This window comes from Leptidea sinapis, chromosome 24 (assembly GCF_905404315.1).
Source record: "Leptidea sinapis chromosome 24, ilLepSina1.1, whole genome shotgun sequence".
Taxonomy (NCBI): domain Eukaryota; kingdom Metazoa; phylum Arthropoda; class Insecta; order Lepidoptera; family Pieridae; genus Leptidea; species Leptidea sinapis.
In genome coordinates this window covers 5,422,466-5,444,494 of record NC_066288.1, presented here as the reverse complement: position 1 = coordinate 5,444,494, position 22,029 = coordinate 5,422,466, and the positions used below count along the sequence as shown (strand labels likewise).

The following is a 22,029-nucleotide window of genomic DNA, read 5'->3' as shown; positions in this document are numbered from 1 at the left end:
TTTTTTTTTACAAGGTAATGCATCGTTTTCAAGAAAATAACAAAAATTCAAACCTAAAACGGGTAATCACGTTAATAAAACGCTACATGAGCGCTGGCATGGCTGCCGGAGGCCCCATGCCAGCACCCACTCCCCCACCCCTCCCAGTCTTTGGTTAAAATTAATTAATCGTGTCAGTCATGAAAAAGTAGAAATAGTTTTGCATTTTATCTTGAGTAACTATATTTTAATCTAGTCCTATTTGTGCAGTTTTGTCAAGAAGCATCTGAAGATCAGTGTTTACGCTCGCTGCTCTCATGAGACTATTTGAGCAAAGTGCCAAAAATATCTTGGATTAGAAGGAACTCGTCACGTACTCCTTGAACATTCTGAGGATCCTACAGATTCATCGTTATTAATTTATCCAGAGGATATAAGTAAAGGAAGAAAGCATAATACGACTCAGGGACCTTCAAGAATAGAGCATAATCCCACCTTTCGCTGACAACGCATCTCTTGACCCTAGTATTGCGCATGTCCATGAGCGATTGCCTTACCCCTCCCTATTGTGTGAGCCTCTTACCCGTTTGCCCGTCTCATATAAAAAATATTATCATTCGATTTAAGTGCAGTAAACATAAATTATGTACCTAAAAAAAAATACAATTTAATTCACTGATAGGTACCTCTTGAGTGACAGCTGCTGTACTCTCGGCGTCAACCCAATCGTAGGTGTTGTTTGCTTGTCGATTATTCCTTGCCTGTTTTTCTCCACAATTTACCTGCCGGTCAAAAGTGTGTTCTTGGTAAGTTCGAGGACGAATTGTAATCTTTCTTAACTGACAATTATCTAATTTTAGTCAAACTGAAATGTGACAATTTGGTAAAATAGCTGTTATCGTTTAAAATGACTTTTAATTACCTGAGCACAGGCTTGTCCACAGAAGCGCACCATGATAGCGAACCTCACGACGTGCGAGTTTGGAAACCGGAACGCTTTGAACCGCCCTGAAAGTCGCTGAGTGTTGCCAACCATTGAACGACTCAGTTGCGGAAAGTCAACCTGCACAAAATATATTTTTGATGCCCCCGTATTGAAGGATTGGCATCAAGCTTGGATTGGATCTCTAATGATTAGAATAGATTTACAATCAAGCTGATGCGCAGCGGAAATAGAAGAGATGAATTAGTCGGATATGAAAAATATTCAAACTATATTTACTTGTCCCGTGGGGCAGCCCTGGTTGTCCAGTAACAGCACAGAACTGTCGCCAAGCCTCGATGACGCTACCAAGTGATAAGCTTCTATCTCAGTAGATTCTAAAAACAATTTATTAGTTTTTAATAAAAAAAAATCTTTTAGTAATGTGGCCACATTTTCGCGGTGGGGTGAAATTTGCGTTGCGACACGTCTGGAGTTATTTTATTCATAAAAATATGTAGATTTTTCTTTATGGAAAAGAGGACAAACGAGCACACGGGTCTGGGTACGGCGTAGGTGATCACCACCGCCCACATTCCCTTGCAACACCAGAGGAACCACAAGAGCGAGCCGGCCCTGTAGAAAAGTGTACGCGCTTTTTTTGAAGGTACCCATGTCGTATCGTTCTGGAAACACCGCACAAAGAAGCTCTTTCCACTGCTTTGTCGCACGTGGAAGAAAGTTGCTTGAAAACCGCACTGTGGAGGAACGTCACACATCCAAATGGTTGGGATAATGACCTAATTTGTGGCGTGTCGTGCGATGGTGAAATGCTAATAATTTTTCTATGTCAAAGAAGTATAAGTTCTTAGGTGTCTAGTTACTTTAGTACACACATACATACTTTCATATTCGAAGTGGCAAACACACCAGCAGTTCACCTGAGATCTATAAAGTGTACAAAGACTTTGCTCAGAGTTTACTTACGTAAAACTTAGCTGAGTGCGATAAAACGAACTTGTCTTTTGCATTGGGCTGTATTAGCTTAAGCTCAGTATAAATACAGCTGTCAATTGAGTATTTTAAAAAAGAAATCAAAGATTATTCTAAGCTTACACAAAGCTAAGTTTGACGTGAGGAAAATGTGAGCAGAGTCTAAGTATGCTTTATAGATCGCAGTCTGAATGTTTGGCTTGCAATGGTAGCTGTTATAAAAAAACTGTAAACCTGTGGTCTCAATGCGCAGCTCAAGTGGTTCGCCCAGCGCTACAGCTCTGGGTTCTATGTCTCCGTCACCTCCTGTTCTGAGCACGTACATGGTTATTGGCACTGAGGTCGCACTGTACACCGCACTGGCACCAGGCTCTCCAATGCCATCCGACTCGCTTGCAAGACTTGGCCGACTGTATGATAAAATGAGTTAAGGCAAAGAATACTTAATAGTACGGAAGTTCGGAAGTTTCATCGCAAAATCAATTAAAGAAAGAGAGACTCTTGCGGTCATACAATAAGGTGTAATTCAAATCGAACAGCGCTACTAACCTACATTTTTATTCACTTAGAAGTTGCCCCTATTTCTATTGCGTGACTCTTAGCTCCTCTGACGACATTAGGGTTGACTTCTTTACCTTAAAACTGTACCTACCAAGTATAAGGTTACCTTATAAGAACAGCTCAGTTTTTTCTATAATATAAATAGGTATGTAATCGTAATTTAAAATCAATATTCTTTCGTAGTCAAACCTAGTAGCGCTACAATGTTTACCGTTGTGATCGCAACCGAAGTGCTACGAATAAAAAGGATGGGGGAGGCGTGTTAATAGCTGTCTTAAAGGGTCTACGACCAATGCCTATAGATTTAATTTATCATAATAGTTCTTTACAAGGAATGGAACATGTAACTATTTCTCTTCCCAAGTCAAACGGTTCAAACCGACATATTATCACCGCAGTCTACATACCACCGAAAACGTCAATAGAGTCGTATATTGCGTACTTCGATTTATTAATAAGTACTCTAGAAGAAACAACTATAGAAAGTTTCTCGCTTTTTGGGGACTACAACATGCCAAATATAGAATGGGTGTCCAAGATCGATAGTCTTAAAGGCTTTGATTGTAAGGGCACATCCCCACTAAGTACTCACTTAAGTAACTTTTTGTCATATCTTGGGGCAGTGCAGTATAATTGTATTAGAAACGGAACAGGAAAAATATTAGACTTATTAATATCTAACAAAGAGGTTGATATCACTGTACCTACTATTCCACTTTTACCCATAGATAACCATCACCCCCCATTTTGTGTTTCAATCGCTTTTAAGGTTGTTTCTTATCATATGCCGCGGTGCCCACTATTAAAGTATAATTTTTATAAAGCCAATTTTGACTTTATAAACAAGGACCTGGACAATCTTGACTGGCCTACGATACTCAGTACAAGCGATGTAGACGAAGCTGTTGATATTTTTTATAACTCAATTTTTGGTATAATTAAATTATACACTCCTCTAACAAAGCAAAAATCTACTAGATACCCTATTTGGTTTTCATCATCGTTAATTCACATTGCTAAAAACAAGAAAAAAGCTTGGGTTAGGTGGAAGAAGTATAAAAACGCTTCTGATTATGAACAATTTTCTTTATTCAGATCTAGGTTTAAATTAGAATGTAACAAATGTTTCACAAAATATTTATCGTCAGTTGAAGATAGTATAACAAAAAATATTAAACATTTTTGGTCATTTATATCAAATAAAAAAACAAAATGTAGTATTCCTTCGTACATGCGTTACAAAAATCTTCAATCGATTGAACCTTACAGAATTTGTCGAATGTTCTCTGATTTTTTCCACTCTGTGTATGAACCTTCCTCTCTTTCACTCAATACATGGTCGCCCCCGCCAGAATCAACGGCGAATGATATAACTTTAGACTATGTACACCTCACCGAAAATAAGGTTCGAGTAGCATTAAAAACCCTGGATTCATCAAAAGGTACTGGCCCTGATGGGCTGCCTGCATTTTTCCTTGTTAGAACGGCTAATGCCATTTGCAAACCTTTACACCTGATTTTTAATAAATGTATTCTATATGGTGTTTTCCCTGAAGTATGGAAACGTGCAAACATTGTACCAGTTCATAAGAGCGGCTCTAAACATTTAGTGGAAAACTATCGTCCCGTTTCTATTTTATGCGAAGTAGCAAAGGTTTTTGAACGACTTGTTCATAATGAACTTTATCCTGTTGTCCATAGTACAATTTTAGAGGAGCAACATGGTTTTGTTAAAAAGCGATCTACTATTACCAACCTAATTAATTTCACTTCTCTTCTATTTAATAATATGGACAATAACGTTCAAACAGATGTGATTTATACTGATTTTATGAAGGCATTTGACAAGGTGGACCATGAAATTTTGTTAGGTAAAATTGCTTTTAATGGTATACGTGGTAATTTGTTACGCTGGTTTTCTTCTTATATTACAAAAAGAACTCAAAAAGTAGTTATTAATGGATTTAGGTCTGAAAGTATAGATGTCACTTCTGGCGTACCTCAGGGCTCCATACTTGGACCTCTCCTGTTTATTATTTATATTAATGACATAAAGCAGTGTTTTGATAATTGTAAATTTTTACTATATGCTGATGATCTAAAAATATTCAAGTCAATTACAAACCTCAACGATTGTGAGTTAATCCAACAGGACCTAAATAGATTATCTGATTATTGCAGAAAGAATAAATTAACATTAAGCCTACATAAATGTAATTCTATCAACTTTTCAAAAAAAAAAATGCATTATTAATTATAATTATTCTCTTTCTAATGTTACGTTGAGTAAAGTTTTATCTGTTAGGGACCTAGGAGTTATCTTGGATAATAAATTACACTTAAATCTTCATATTGACAAAACTGTTAACACTGCTTTCAAAATGTATGGATTTATCATGAGAACATCCATTGACTTTAAGAAGCCCTATACTTTTTTACATTTATATAAATCCCTTGTACGTTCCCAATTGGAATATGCCGTTCCTATTTGGCACCCTTTTTATAAAAAGTATTACGAAATGATAGAAAATGTCCAACGTAAATTCTTAAGATCCATGAGTTACAGATGCTATGACAATTACAATATGTCGTACGCAGATTTGATAGATAAGTATAAACTACTATCCCTTCAATCAAGGCGCAAACTTCTTCAATGTATGTTTCTGCACGGCATTATACATAGCAAATTTGATTGTACAGAATTGACCAACAAATTAAATTATGTTATTCCTAGAACAGCCCATATCCGAGGACTGTGTAATCGTAAACTTTTTGCAACAGGTAAATTTCGTACTAATGCAGGAATAAGATCACCTCTGCATCAATTAGTTGACAATTACAACAAAGAATTCATTAGTGTTGACATTTTCCATTTATCCGAGAGCCAGTTCAAGTGCCAAATTAAAAAAAAAAAAACTGGATAATATTTGATTTATTTACATACATTCTTTTAAATACCTACTGATCATCATAAGTACTTTAGGTTAATATCATTGTATATATAGTCATAATTTAGTGTAGATTTGTGTAGATAATTATTTCTTTTGTTTTCCTTTTTGTGTTTATTAATTGTTTGATTTCTATAAATTTAATTTACTCCAACTAGCCATAATATTAAGAACATTGTGTATTTCTCTTTAGTTTCAATTAGTATTGTATAAACATTTATTTTTGTACCTAACATTGAATACCTCTAAGTTTTTCATAGTAAGATGTGGATAGCGTATCTGACTACAATTTTATTAGACTTAATTGTTATTTCTTTATGTATCTACTTTGTAAGTTGTAGTTGTTTGCTTTTCCTAATAAATAAAAAAAAAAAAAAAAAAAACCTACACTACATTAGCTGCAGATAGCACCTAATGCATGCGTTGGATGACCACGACATAGTCAAACCAACTTAGTATGTAGGAAATAAATAGTTAGCTATAAGTGGTAATTTTTTAAGTATAATAATTATCACTTTAAATTAGATTTTTTCAGCGTCTGTAGGAAGCTTAAAATATAAATTTCGATCGCAATGACTGTTAATATGCATTGCTGTATTTATGTTTCTTAATTTTTAACATATCGGTCGAAACTGTGAAGTAGGTGACAACAAAGAGCGCGTGTGTCACTGCTCGCTCGTAAGCCCCTATAGTCAAAAAGGTTAGGCGCTAAGGACCATGCCAGACTGCACCACCAATTTGGTATCATTAACACATAATGTAAATGTTAAAAAATATGTGTAATGAATATAATATGACCATTTAAAATTGAATAAATAATACAAAACTTGCGGATAGTAAAATGTAAAAAAAGTAACTCAGTCCTTCTCGTCGACTTCCTATTTCTCAGGCGGCCGTTTGCATTATTTCTACGCATAAACGATCAACAAAATGACTTGGTAGTAAAAAAATCCTGTTGAATAGTAAATCACATATAATTATTTCAATATGCAAATATATCTATACAACTTGAAACGATAATAGCATCGACAGCCTAGGAGGTGTCGTTGAGATTATCGTAAAAGTGACGTTTGATTATTTGTGAAATTCGAATATTCGTCTCTGACATTTTCAACTAAGAGTAGGGTTAGGACCGATAATATCGAATAATGTTTCGTTCGTTCAATCATCGTTTCGACATTGATTACGATGTAACTAAGAGTAGGATTCGACACGACTAATGCCACGATTTATCGAATATCGATTTTAAGAGTAGGCCCTCAAATATCGAACGAGTTGAATGTGGTCGGGGCCTGAGGTAAAGAGCAGTTGCTTCTCCCCCCGCTGTCCGCACGCCTCGCCTGCAGTGTAGTGATGTGCCGTCCTTATCAGTTATCGTGTGCTTACCGTGTTATCGCGTTAGTAAATTTGCGATCCACAGTTATTTTATTGATTTTAATAATAACTGATCCGACTCCATTAGGTTCCGTACCAAAACACGAGTTTTTATTCATCATCAAACGCGAGAAATGGCAAAAAATGTTTTAGACATGTGTGTTGAAGAAAGGCAAAACAAAAATTTGAGATTTATTTATTAGGTTAAAATGAGGAATTAATTTTTTCATCATTTTAACATAGTGTACAATGGTAAACTTAAAGCATTGTTTAAATTTATCGGCACACTCATGATTATCGTCATCATTTATAATTAGGCCACAGCCCTATCGCATTCCTGAACTCTGCATTCAACTCGAACGTAATTTGTACAGTTTACAGATGAATTAAGGGCAGTGCAGTACTGCTGCCACTACTGGTACGCTCCATCTTCGAACGTTTTGTGATGCGATACTCAGATTATTCTGGCTGGCTTCGTTACCTATTTACGTTAGAAAATCGTTAGCCCTGCTTTTTATGCTCCTGAAACCTGAACCCATTTTGAACACGATAATAATTTATTCATTTATTTATTTACTGAGACACGAACAGCATTACATACGAAACATTACAATAATCATGGTCCTTTACATAATCTGGTATGAATGCCAGTTACTGGTGCATACATCACTCTCATCAGAAGACATTAAGTATAAAATAAAGTTCGACCTACAACTTTGACAAAGAGTTGAAGCAAATTATTAAAATAATTCAATAATATTGTTAAAAAATATTAAAAAAATATATTTCATAAGAAAACATTACAAAAATCTAACAAAACAAAAGGTTTAAAAAAAATTTTCATTGAAAATATATTTAATAAAAATATGTTAACAAACTCAACATCGCATTAGCCAACTTCGCCTCTGTCTGCTCTCGTATATTTGATAAGATAAAGATAACCGGTCAAGCGAGATTTGAAAATTAGGTTTGTGAAGAAACTAATGCTATCGCGCTGCACCCGAAGCACAATTACTGTGTGCATGAATAGTCGGTGTTCTGTGTGCGTAATGTGTATGAAGGGGCGTGCGCTAGCCGCAAGTCACGTTTCATTTTTCAATTTACTCCATACTGTCATAAAATTAGTTTTTGACCCTGGCTATTGATGCAAGGATTTGTAACTTTGCTTTACTGTTTGGACGCAGCATGTGAATCATATCTTGATTAAAAGAGCCTCAGAAATCCTCACCTGGCATCGTGCACGGCAACAGTGGCGTCAACTCTGGTATATCCCCTGGAGTCGCGGCCGGGCGAGCACCCCACACGGACCCAGCGGTCGCCAGCCGTCTGGATTATGGGGTTATTCTGAATCATCAGCATCACGTACGCCATTGTTCTGTAACATTAATATTCAAATATTGCGATGCACTTTTAATAGCTCGATGACGAAGATACTCCATTTTTGGAGGACAAGGTGACTTGATGGAATCAGTTCCTGTTATAACAATGGCAAACTCGAGACGGCTGTCCGCCTTTCTGTCAGTTAGTCAGCTGTATGTAATAAGCCATAATAAATAGACAGCTAAAACTTTGGTGGAGTGTACATCGCCGCTAAAACAATAAATTATAATAAAAGCTATTGTCAAAATAAAAATGTCCGTCACGCAGATAAAACATGTTTTATTTTATAAAATTGTATAGTAGGTACCTACTAACTAATAAGTAGTATTATTTTAAGCAGGCGTTTCCGATTGAAACGTTTAAATATAATTAGTATAAAAAAAGAAGATACAGGGATTCAAGGTATTATAGGATAGTAACACTACTTGTATGTTCACAAGATCTATCCCTACCGATCCAATACTTTGGAAATTTGTAAAAACTTTCAAGAAATGTGAAATTTATCGCTACCAGTTTGTATCTTTGGTTGAATGAGTCCCAATGAAATTTCAATTGTTATATAAACGTCAAAGTGTTTCCAACTTTCAATTTTATTGGAGAAAACGATGCAAACATCCGGAATGAACAAGTTGCATCAAACGAATGTTGGGTTGCACTCCGAGCGTAGGTCATGAACGCGTCTCAGTATTTCCACAGAGTAGGGATGGATACTTATGTAATAAGTATTTATGACAAATCTGTCAAAATGACAGCTGCCTACCTATTGCGTTTTATGAGATACCTACATCCTGCTGAGTGCTGACAGACAAATGGACGAACGCAGCCTAGCGAAACTCTCTAAGAAAAAGCGCTTCACCCGATTGTATGAAACGTGCAGTCATTGACAGATGACGGCTATAATCTTGTAAACAAAGGAGATCCACTATTTTCTAAGCAACTGTTCGCTTTCAAATTTAACCGGAGTATACTTTGTGGCCAATCGAGATACTGAAATTACTACTATTTCAAACTTATGTCAAATGACTGCACGTTTCATACTAAACTAAATTTCAATGTTTACAATCCCACTTCTTATTACGTAGTATTTACATCCTCTTTGGACGAAGGTACAGCCAAGTATAGTACAGCATTTTGTATTCATTAAGTTTGTATAGTTAGAATAGTTAATTATATTATATCAATAGTTAGTGTTTTAACCACTTGCCAACTAAAACTCAACAAGTAGGTATTATTTTGCAAAATCTGCATACAATCATACCTATTGACAGCTCCATTAGGTCCCTTAGTTATAGCGTAGGCGAAGTTGACATCACAGTCTCCGTGCATGGGTAATGTCAGTTTGACAGCTCCGGCGAACCCTCTAGCGCTGCACTTCTCTCCGTGGCCGGGGACATACATGCGCCCTCTGAACACTCCTCGAGGGTAATACGTGACACCCAAGTCGGTTTCGTCGCATTCCACACTGACTAATAAAAAAGAATCGTTGCAAAACCAAAACACTATGCAGAATTAAAAACTAAACGATAAAATTACATCACTGATTTAAATATATGTCTTCATAATATTATGTTAAGATATTATTCATAATAAAATTTAGGCGTTGTCATTTTGTGTTTTTACTCCAATACAAGGGATCAAAGGGGTATTTTGACAGAAAGAAACCTTAGCATAAAATAAAAGGAAAATCAAACAAAGCATATTCATATAACGTATAAATTGGATGTCAAATTTTATGTTCTTATTCAGCAGACCGTTTAAGACGCCTTATCCATTGGATTTCTTCTTACTTTTATATAAAACCACTCACATTTAGTCCCTAGATTAGAAATGAAGGGTTCAGAGAATCATCAATGGGTTCTCAAAATTAAAAAATCGTTCCAAGCCACAAACATCACATTTTAAGAAATTCGTGTTTAAAGTTTAATAAATAAGTATTAATAATTATTAGTGTATTTCATACATGTCGGTTGGGCTAAGTCATAATGTCATTTAATGAGTGACAGTAGGGCTGCCAGTTTTTGTCAGTCCACCATTATGAATCACGTGACCAGTTTTGTGTTCTTATCTCAATTTCGAAATGATTATGGTTTGGAACGCTTTTTTGGAATTACGTCCAATTATTGTTCAGTTATGTATTGCACTTGTTTATCTCCTCTAAGTATTTTCCGCTTAATAACGTCATGAGATAAAACTGTCATAAAGGCACAGTAAAACTACTCGTACTTACCTTGAGAACGGTAAACGTTATTGAAACATATAATATTAACAGTCCAATGTTAATAAAAAGTTACAACCAATAATTAGTGCTTCATATTTTCTGATCTACGGTATTTTTCTTCCTGTCGGATGTCCAAGATACCGTTCAATAATATAGTCCCGAAAGATTTAAGTGAATTTAAAGGTGTCGATAATTGTTATCAAGTCAAACAAGAAAGAAAGGCGTATGAATTTTTTTTATAGTAAATGGCTCCGTCAACTGAATGTCGACGAACAGGTGTATGAATACTCGTCGCCAAAATTCTTGATCGCTCTGAAGTAAACTGTCGCAGGTAAATTCCACATGGCGAATGTGCCGCCCACGAGAACTATTCGCACCAACGTCAGGGCGAACTAAAAAATCGGCCGGTGGTATACCTACTTTAAGGCTGCTATCCCAAGAATTTGCCAAAATAGCGCACAGTTGAAACCATTTCTCGACGGTTTATAATATAAAGCTTATATTTTTACAAAAAATGATAATATATCTACACAATATGAGAAGCAAATTAATTTTTTCATTACATTTCTATTTTTTATAGACTGTGCGAAAATAAATCACCAAAAGACCACAAACTGTTACAGTTGGAGCCATGCTAATCATTCAGTCTAGATAAAAATACTAATTCACGTGACATCGTTTTGTTAGTTTTGTAAAGAAAATAGTATTGTTTGTTATAAATTAAAAATGCTTCTAATTATGAATTAAAACAATGGCGATCTTGTAGGGAAGAGGTAAGGAAGAGGAATAAATTTGGCGTTGTCTCCAGCCTTAATATGAAAGGCCCACATTGACAGAGGTAGCGTAGTACTCAAGTTTTTATTACTTTAAAATACATACAAAATATTATATTATATTACTTGGCGCGGTTAGCGAAATAACTTAGATTAGGTATATGGGCGATATTGCCTTACAAAATCGCTGTAGTCGTTGATTTCTTCTTAAGCAAGTTTATGGGCCGCACCTTTGATGATGTAACTAACGATTGTTAGATTAATTCATAAAATTCAACTATGCATTAACCAAACAATATATTATTAGTTGTTGATGTCATGGACAATAGCAGTAGGTAATTGGTTGTACAGAGTATGAGATACATAATAGCTTTAAGGGTAAATGTATGTACTTACTTTTATAATAAAGTCCCAGCCACTGTTCAGGCATTGTCTATAAATAAACTTAAAATCCTACTACTCCACAGCTGAATATCTAAGTGATCCGACAGGTTGGGACTAGATTATGATTATTTTATAGGAATAGCAATGATAGTACAATATTGTATATTTCACTAAAAAGAGCGCTAAAAAAGAATGCTGGGAAAGTTTGTTGCGCCACTTTTTCTCTCTCAGAGCGTCATTTGTTTCCGAAGTGGTAGTAGTATCTAGTATATTAGAAGTGACATCAAAAAGAATTCTAAAGGAATCAATTTTGCCTTTAAAATCAAAATAAATGCATTTTTGCCTTAATGTTGTTGTACTACCAATTACAATTATTATTCTACGTCAGTTTCCTTGTTTCTTGGTGTTAATTCCGATCTACGATCACTTACTGTTAAGGCATATGACTCTTCTGTAGTACGTTGCACCAGACACTCTCCGTAGCAGCCAGGAGCCAGTCGTGATGAGGTCCTCGCTGTGAAGATCACACAGACTACCCGCGTGTGCTCTCGTCCAGGTAAACCCGCGACAAACGAATCTCTCTTCACTTTCACAAGCAGATTTACACTAAAAATAGGTTTACTTGATTATTAGATTATTATTATACACTTTATTATAATTTTATCTTAATTTCTACATTTATATATAACAAATTTATAAAAAAAAACAATATTACAAATATAAATATAAAAAATAAGAGTCCTGCCGGCGTTGGTTCACGACAATTCCGCCGGTCGGTGGATTAGGGCGATAGATTGAGGAACTTCGTCACGATGCGTGCCGTTCCAAAAACAGCATAATAATAATTAATAACAATAATATAATTTACCATAATTATTATTATTATTATCTGCACGGGCTGGTAAAAAAATAAGGACTCCGTGTCACCTTACATAACAGTGTAGCACCAAAACAATCCGATTAACGTGTAAATACATAGCCCCACGCACACACTTACACTTCTACAGGCCCAAAGGCGGCCCATTATGAGAATTGTCATCGTCTGTGACAGATCAGTTTGCGTCTCAATAAAATATTTTAAAAATGCCGTCGTGCGTTGTGATAACGTGCAAAAACAATACTACGGAACATCAAAAGTAATTGTGGCCATATATGACTAATTAAGGGAGAAAAAATTGTGATACTGGTATCCCTCATAACTACACACACACTAGCTTAAAGCTCACCTGCTAATATCACGGCGCGGAGTCCTTCTTGTTTTACTAGTCCGTGATTATCTCATTATTTATTACTTATAATGTCAAACTTATATCCATGTCATATTAGACCACTGATGCACATAGCTACCTATATGCTTGCATGCATTTACAAATGAAGGTTGTTCTTAAGCACCAATAAAAACATCGTTGTAAATAGAATAAAGGACAAATTTTTTATTTTTATTCAAGATAAACTCATTCCGTTTTCAATCATCAGAATTTCGAGGTAATGAATATCCTACAGTACCAGTTTTTTTTTTAATGAAAATTAGGGTCGATACGAGCAGGACGCTCGATGTTAATTGATACGCCCCACCCAGTACAATGCAAGGCGCTCAGGATTCTTGAAAACCCCAAAAATTCTGAGCGGCGCTACGATTGCGCTCGTCACCTTGAGATATAAGATGTTAAGTCTCATTTGCCCAGTAATTTTACAAGCTACGGCGCCCTTCAGACCAGAACACAGTAATGTGTACACATTACTGCTTCACGGCAGAAATAGGCGCCATTGTGGTACCCATAATCTAGCCGACTTCCTTAATAGGATTATAATCATAATATCTTGAGTGTCAGCTGTTTCTCTTACATTCCGATCGAATTTGCGAAACCTTAAATATTTAATTAAAGAAATCGCATTGCAAGAATTAAATATTAGTTCGAATAATAATATAATAACAAATAAGAATCGTACTGAAATCAGACTGTCTATTGGCCGTTTTCAATAACCTACTACCCTTAGTTTACGGATAACTATTATTACGGATACATTGCTGTCACCGTTTAGTGACAAAATCTTATCTATCCATAGTTATGTCCAATATAGTAACGGCCGTTCCCAATATACTATCTACAGATAGAGGTAAATTACTACCTTCTTCTGTCAGTAATGAGATGTCAATAATCTGAAGCTGTCCCAATATACCTGATAAGTCATTCTTATCGCATTATATTGGGATGCGTGAATTGCAATTTCCATAAAAAATTATATCGCTGGTAAGCTATACGTCATCCCATTAACAGACAGCGTGTACGGTAATGTTAGTTACCGTCGATAAGTTTATTGGGACAGAAAAGTCAACGATAGTTATGATTTTTATCTCAAGGAGATAGACTGAATATTGGGGACGGCCGTTATAGTCCGATGCTATCTTTCAATAGGTTATTGAAATGTAAATAAGCGTAAAAGGATAGGTTTGTCTACGTCTAGTAATTTAAACTAAGGGTAGATAGGTTATTGAAAACGGCCGTATATCCACACTTCTCATTACTAATACCTATAGATTTTTTATTTATTCATTGAGGTGTATCTGAATAATAAAAACTCGTTCAAACTCAACAGAAACAAAAGAAAGCGAAATGTTAGTTTCGCAAAGTTGGTAACACTGTCAATACATAATATAGTTTACTGATAACTATTTGCATTGATTCTTATCAAAAACTCCTCAAGCCTAACATTACATTTATATTACCAAATAGTTTTCAAGCAACAAATATCGTCATCATATAATTTAGCAAGTCAATGGCCCTTTGAAGTACGATGTTTTAACTTTAGTTAATTATTGCAATGCGATTTATTTAGGTTTCGTAAATTCATTTATTGCCGATCGGAATGTAGGAGAGACAACTGATACTCAAGATTTTTATACGCTTTATATTAGCTTCACCTGTATGTTTGTATATTTGTAACCGACTTCTTTGGGCGCGATTTTGACCCACTTTAAACGGCTAGATTTCGTTCAAACTTTGAGATTTTGCGAGGACCGATGACATTACACTAATTTGACTAAAAAATTAAAAATAAATAATAGTTAAAAAAAAAACTAAAAAGCACGTAAAATAATAATTCTTCTACACCCCACGCTTTTTTTTACAATAAAATATATTTTTTTACACTATTTTCAATTTAAATTTATTTTTTATTTTTTAGTTGAGTTTTATATAATGCGTGCTTTTTAGTTTTTTTTAACAATTATTTATTTATAATTTAAGCCAACAATCGAAATAGGTAGGTAGGTACTAGGTAATAGGAATTTAAATAATTTCAAAATCAAAGCTACTTTTTGTAATAAATTATATTTAAATGTACTTAATGTATTAATTTTTTTATTATTTACGACTTAATATGTCGCTGGTATATTGTCAAAGCCGTGATATTATAATTAACCAGTAGATTGTTTATCGACTTCATTTATTACAATTTTACGGCCTGGTTTGACATTATAATTTTACGGGTACACTAGTATTTATTGTACAGCCAATTTAGACTGTTGCCAGAACCCAATCGGTCCTTGTAGTAGATCCCAAAAACAAATTTAAATAATAATAAATTCTTTATCCAGTTCCCGTATTAATAATTATAAATTATTCGTACAGTATATTAAAAGACTCAGCCTTTCAAAATAGCCCAATGCATGTCACTAGTGTCATCGAGCCCTCAACACATGGCAATAAAAATTTATAATCACACCCCCAAAACGAAACTAAAAATAAGCCTTCTTTATTTAAAACAACTTAATTTTTTTTTTGTACAAAATGTTTCTATGTTTTACCGATAATTAGTTAGAATATCCTTATAGAAATAAACAGTTACTACATTCATAATATTAGGTAGTTGTACTAGTGTACTCATACTTCTTAATATTATTTTGTTTAAAACTTTATAATTTTATTAAAACATTGCTGTGCCCTTGCAGGGCGTCACATATTGTCTACCTATCTAATGTTAATCTTACCTAAGTATTACCTTTTTGTATTAACGTGACTTGCAATAAAAAGATTTTGATTTGATTTGATTAGTTACTTAGTTATATTCGACGTGTTCAAAATAAAATAATGATACAAAATAGCTAGGTATATCTACTTACCTCGTCCTTCGTATAGTTATGTAAGGTCAAATCAACTCGCTTCAACGTCTGGTTGTTATACTCTTCGTATGAACATCTGTCTATTTTTTTGGTATCTGAAAATAATTTCAGTGCGTTTTGACTTTGGTTACACTGGCCAATATTGCTAATTATGGGTGAAGCCCCTCTGACAATTTTTTTGCAGTCAGCAATATATAATTTCGTTCTATATGTATATACTAGCTGACCTGGCAAACGTTGTTTTGCCATACAAATTATATATGTAAACCTTCCTTGAGCTTCAACGAATCTATTTCAAAAGATTTCATTGAGATTGGTCGAATAGTTTAGGAGTTATTAGGGAACATACACACATACATTCTCTTATATATATATATTATAAGAGAATGTATGTGTATATATATATATATATATATATATATATATATATATAAGCCGATCGGGGATGACTTGATCGTAGATGATTCGAGCCACTTTTTGTTGCATGCGGTCAAATAGAAAAAGCTGGTACTGGGGAGCACCAGAGGTGAGAACAGTACTACATGTGAGGCCGAATTTACGTCTTATATAGTTGCAGGTGGTGGCTTTTAGTGAAGTACTGTCTTACCTTACTGAGTACATCAAGATTTTAAGAGGCCAGTTGGGCCTTCTCTTCCAAGTGACCACGGAACTGAACGTCGCTCAATATTTTGACGCCAAATATACCGATACAGACTGTGGCAGTTAGGGGAGTGATTTTGAATCGAGAGAATACGAGAAAGTGAGACTTTTTAGCGGTAAACGCACAAACTTGTGTCTTCTTGGAGTTGAATTGGACTAAATTTTGTCTGCCCCATTCCGAGACTTTGCAAAGTATACTCTCGATTTCAGACACAAGTTTGTTCCGGTTCTCGTCGAAGTTATCCCAGGACATGTTGGCGCGGCCGGTGTAGGAAGCATACCCTTGTGCTGTCGTCTGTTTTATTTAAGCGTTTATGGCTTATAAGTTGGAGCATGCACCGTTGATAACAACTTTGATGCTCCGATTGCCCAAGAAGCTAGTGACACATTTGCACAACCTCTCTGGAAGCCCATAGAATGGCAGTTTTGCAATAAGTGCTTCATGGTACACCCAATCGAAGGCCTTCGCTATGTCCAAACTCTCTTTGCACCATCATATACCTATGACATAGTGAAATATCAAGTTAATATCGAATATTTATTTGAAACTTTTAATCGCTCGCTATTTAACATTAACAATAGCTTTAACCGTTAAAGTTATGACGTCATCTAAAAATTGTCAAATGGTGCAACACATTTTTTGCTAGACCGGTACTTTAGCATGTTTGTTTTTGCTAAAGTTAGTTGGTGCAAACCAGCCTTAATATAATATACTCACAGTCATGTGTACATTCGTTCTCAATGTAGAAGGTATAGTAATTAGAGACGCGATAGGATTCTGGCTCTGTGAACTTGTTCTCCGGGTTCAGTATACAGTTGCCAACAGCTTTGTCTGACACCTGCAGAATGTCCAACGCATTCTCGGGGTCTATCCATTGAGCTGATCTGCACATCAATAAACAAAGCAAATAATAGAATCATTTTATTGCAAAACCAATACAAAACATGTTTACATATTCTGCTTACTGGTAAAACATGTTAAATGCAAATTTTGTCCAAAATAAGTTAAAAATGCAGATATATGTATTTTTTGAAGCTCCATCTACTGGCGGACTAAAATAAGTGATGGGGTTAATTAAGGCAAAGATACTAGAGTTAAAATATTATAAATACCAATGAAACGTCATTAACAATTCTGTTGAATAACGAAGTCAACACATTTATTTACTTTGTTTCGTCAGAAAATACAAGAGAACTCACATAAATACACATACGGTTTTTTTTTCTTGTCAGTTCAATCTAGTTAAAGTAACTACATCATTATTTACTGATATAATATAATTATTGGTATAATCTTAATATATATATTAAGATATTAGCTAATGTTCGTACGTATGTCCACGGTTTTCTCTATCATCCGCAACTTCGATCAAATTCCCGTTGGGATGGCAAAAATCTCTTTGCTCTTTGGTGTGCATAAAGGAGTTTGGTCGGGATGGGTGGAAGTAGGTGGTTGTGGGTGGCAAATATGTGAAATTATATACATCTATCCTTCTCTAACAAATATAAACTAGTGTGAAATTCTGAAAATCTCGCGAATGATCTAGGTTTCCAGAATTTGTGCAGCTGATGTAATCAATCTAGACAGTTCTAAGGCTTTTGGAATGATCTAGAAAGTTCCAAAATGTGTACAATCGATAAAAATTGATGCGAAACGGTCTAGAAATTTCTAAAAATTAAACATGCGATGTAATTTAACCCGAGCAACGACGGGTTTCGCTGCTAGTATAATAATATATGCACATGCTATATTTTATCTGTACGAATCATAATATAATCATCCCACAGTTTAGGTCTAGTAAAACATAATAAGTACATTTATAACTCTTAACTTATAGGAACTCTACTGAGATTCCTCAATTATAACGATATTATCCAAGTGACACGTGCGCCGCTCTTGCAGGAAAAATATCTTCGTGACTTACAGTGATATAACACGCTTGAAGTTACTTTGATAGGTAATTATTATTACCCATGCATATATAAGGAATTATTAAAATGTCATTAAACATGTCAGTGTTAGTCATATAAGTTTTAAATACTTCAGCCTTGCCAGTACGGACTAGTAAAAAATAAGGACTCTGTGTCACCTTACATAACAGTGTAGCACCAAAACAAGCCGATTAACGTGTAAATAGATAGCCCCACGCACACACTTACACTACTACAGGCCGATAGGCGGCCATTATGAGAACTGTCATCGTCTGTGACAGATCAGTTTGCGTCTCAATAAAATATTATAAAAATGCCGTCGTGCGTTGTGAAAAAGAGTAAAAATGATACTATATAAGTATTTGTGGCCATATATGATTATTTAAGGGAGAAAAAATTGTGTAACTAGTATCCCCCGTAACCGCACACACACTAGAATAACGGTGCTTCACTTGCTAATATCACGGCGCGGAGTCCATCTTTTTTACTCGTCCGTGCTTGCCAGTTGTCTTTTCCATGGCCAAATACCAGTTACACACTATTTATAATATTCTGAAAAAGAAAACGACTAACATTACCTGTAATAATTTAGTTTTGTATTTGAAGTGAAGAGGGCTCTGTAACAATCCTGCACGGTAACGTTCAGTATAAGCTTTGTGTTTAGACTTTCCGAGTTTAAATAATAGCCTGATGTACCTTCCAATGACCACCATTTGTTTTTACAGCTTCTTGGCACTACAACAAATAAACCGAAAATTATAAAAGGGACCTCGTATCCCGGTTAATAATCCTGGGCCTTAAGCAAAGCAGGTGCAAAACTTCGTATGTTGAATAAGAATGTTTATAATATATGCATTTATGATGCAAATTCCATGAGATTTTGCATTCTAAAGTCCAAAAACATCATTTTTTTATGGAAGAGTATGGAAGAAGTCATCTGATCATCGCCGCCCATATTCTCTTGCAACACCAGAGGAATCACAGGAGCTTTGCCGGCTTTTAAGGAAGGTCTACGCGCAATTATTTATCGTATCGTCCCGGAAACACCACACTAAGAAACTCATTGCACAGCTTTGTTATACGTGGAATAAAATTTTTTGGACTTTAACTAGGCGATTGGGAGACTCCCAGTTACTTTCCTATTTGTCCCGGAGTTGTTTGACCTCATTGATTTATATTATGCAAAAACATGCTACATTTTCAACATAAACGTCTCTACGGTGTTATATTTTCTACTTTTTATTTCTGCATGCTATTTTAGTGTAATTTTAAAGTATTATTGATAATTATTAATTTATCGTACCAAGGTATTTTCATTTTGACTTGAAAACACTGGGTGGTGTACAAAATTTATTGAACGTTATTTAGGAATCTCTAACACAACAGCTGTTGTTATTTAGCATAGAGCTCACTTTATGCAGTAGTTACAACACACCATCAATAATTAATTACCTACGCGTTCTAAAAGGAATTTATGAGACATTAAATTTGAACCATTTTTAATGTCAATCATCAATGAACATATTTTATATCACTGATGCGCTGCCTATCGAGTTTTATCTTTATTTCAACATGTTGAAATTCTCTTTGATTTCAACTTTAGAAGAGACGATTCACAAAGTAAGGGTGAAACATTAATAGTTTTGAACAGCCGTTACCTCGACGTGGAGTTTTTTAACTACAGATTTAATAAAAAAAAAAAAGATTTGTATTATTGCATTGACAGCATGCAACACAGAGCAGCTCAAATTGTCGGGGACCCAGTACTCTATGAACGGCTGGATCACTTGGCATTGCGTAGAGACGTCGCTTCATTGCGTGTCTTCTACTGCATTTATCAGGGGGAGTGTTCCGAAGAGCTGTTTCACCTGATTCCTGCCGCCGAATTCCACCTTCCCACGTCACGCCGCTAGTTAGGATATCATCCCCACCATCTGGATGTGTGGCGGTCCTTCACAGTGCAGTTTTCAAGGAGCTTTTCCCCACGTACGACAAAGCTGTGGAATTCACTTCCTTGCGCGGTGTTTCCGGGACAACGCACACAAGGCCAGCAACGCTCCTGTGACTTCTCTGGTGTTGCAAGAGAATGTGAACGGCGGTGATCACTTAACACCAGGTGACCCGTATGCTCGTTTGTCCTCCTTTTCCATAAAAAGAAAAAAATTGTCCCTAAACATACTAGACAGGGTCCAACCATAAACCGTTGTTCGATAGACAAACAACTCGACCTACAGACTCATTAAAACTATTGCATCTCATTTAAGAAGATTCTTGAATCAAACATACATTAAACACTTCACGGCTTTAGGGAATACTAAAACTTACATTCCAGGCAGACTTTCTTGAAGTAGGATACGTCATTGTCTGAGTGGAGGTGTGTGGTCTCCATTTTAGCCAAGCCCTGACAGCTTCCTCGTGTGTAGGAGATGGCCACGGCATCACATACGTCTAGCTCTCTGCACCTCGCCAGGCAGGCCCCGGTGAGAGACTCTTCAGCTCCGCTGGCGGTGTACATGAACACCGGAGCTGCCTTCTCCACGTTGATGCCCGACCAGCGGATAAAGCTCTGGTCTTGCAGGCATTGGGATTTTGTAACTGTTGGATATACAAACTCATTCTAAGATATTTAAATGACAAGATTAAAAGACTACGTTTAAAAAAACCGACTTCAAAAACTAAAAAGTAAAAAAATAACTTAATAAAGATTTAATTTAATACACCTCTTATGCAAACCTACCCACCTAAATACCTAACCGCACCGACTTCAAACCTATCAATATGTAGCACATACAAATAATAGTATTTTATTAATATTAAAAACATAATCTTTATTAAGATATTTTATACTTTTTAGTTTTTGAAGTCAGTTTTTTTTTAGTGTCTGTACGTAATAGGTTGTTCTGTAAGGTACAGTAGAATTTTTCTTCATTACATAAAGTAAACTCAAACATTTCATTGCTTTTTATTGTCTTTTTTAAGGCGAAGAGTAAGCAGAAAACACGCAAACATGGTGTTTTAGACAAGTTTTGTGGTGAAAGTATAGCAATTCGAGCTATGAACACTACTTAATCCTGTTACACATATCCTTAAGTCTTATTTATAGGTTGCTGATGCTTGCTGTTGGTTATAGTTAACACTGCCGAGCCTTTTTGAACTACCACTTTTCTTTAAAGTTGAACAAGTTTTTTGGCATGGCGTGACGTTAATAAAAAAAGTTATTCTTATAGCTTGTACTTTTTTGTGTAGGTTCATTTATTCAGATTAGTAGTGAATAGCGAGGATTGTAAGCATATAAACTGTTTACCACCCAAGAATTTTGAAAATATTGGCTTTGTTACATAGATGGCGGGCCGGCAGCCGTGAACTCATATCGTTCAAGGTCGCTGGCATTTAGTGTCGCCTTAAGTGGCTATGGCCTACAAAAGGTGTCGCGCGCCTTAAACAATAAAGATCCCAAGAAACGACTAGGAAACTCTATTTCACGTTCTTGTGAGACAGTGAGATATCGTGAAGAACGTTTGATAGCTACGAATGACAGGTAGCCTATGATCCACTTATCGGGACACGGGTTAATAATAATAAATAATGAACCTAAATGAAAATTCACACAAAATCATTAATTGTAATATGTATATGTCAACCATGTTTTACGTAGCTAAAGGTTTATCAATTATTGTGAATTATGAAGGGAATTTGGAACAAATTCTCGCGTGAATATTGTTTTAAGACGTTAAGGCTGCCATCCAAAGATAATAGATTTATTATCAGATTACGTTAAGTTG

At 35.4% G+C, this 22,029-nt stretch overlaps 1 protein-coding gene across 1 annotated transcript in view; it reads right to left on the bottom strand.

Moving 5' to 3' along the window:
- LOC126971577 (uncharacterized) overlaps positions 1–22,029 on the bottom strand; it is a 41,966-nt gene that overhangs the window by 8,702 nt on the left and 11,235 nt on the right. The window contains exons 2-12 of the mRNA XM_050817888.1: positions 20,573–20,842; positions 18,826–18,982; positions 17,034–17,200; positions 15,656–15,750; positions 11,964–12,138; positions 9,416–9,623; positions 8,006–8,152; positions 2,129–2,304; positions 1,202–1,299; positions 902–1,042; positions 666–761 (exon numbers count right to left, since the gene is read on the bottom strand). Coding sequence (XP_050673845.1) covers positions 666–761; positions 902–1,042; positions 1,202–1,299; positions 2,129–2,304; positions 8,006–8,152; positions 9,416–9,623; positions 11,964–12,138; positions 15,656–15,750; positions 17,034–17,200; positions 18,826–18,982; positions 20,573–20,842 — 1,730 coding nt within the window. The remainder of the gene's footprint in view (positions 1–665; positions 762–901; positions 1,043–1,201; positions 1,300–2,128; positions 2,305–8,005; positions 8,153–9,415; positions 9,624–11,963; positions 12,139–15,655; positions 15,751–17,033; positions 17,201–18,825; positions 18,983–20,572; positions 20,843–22,029) is intronic.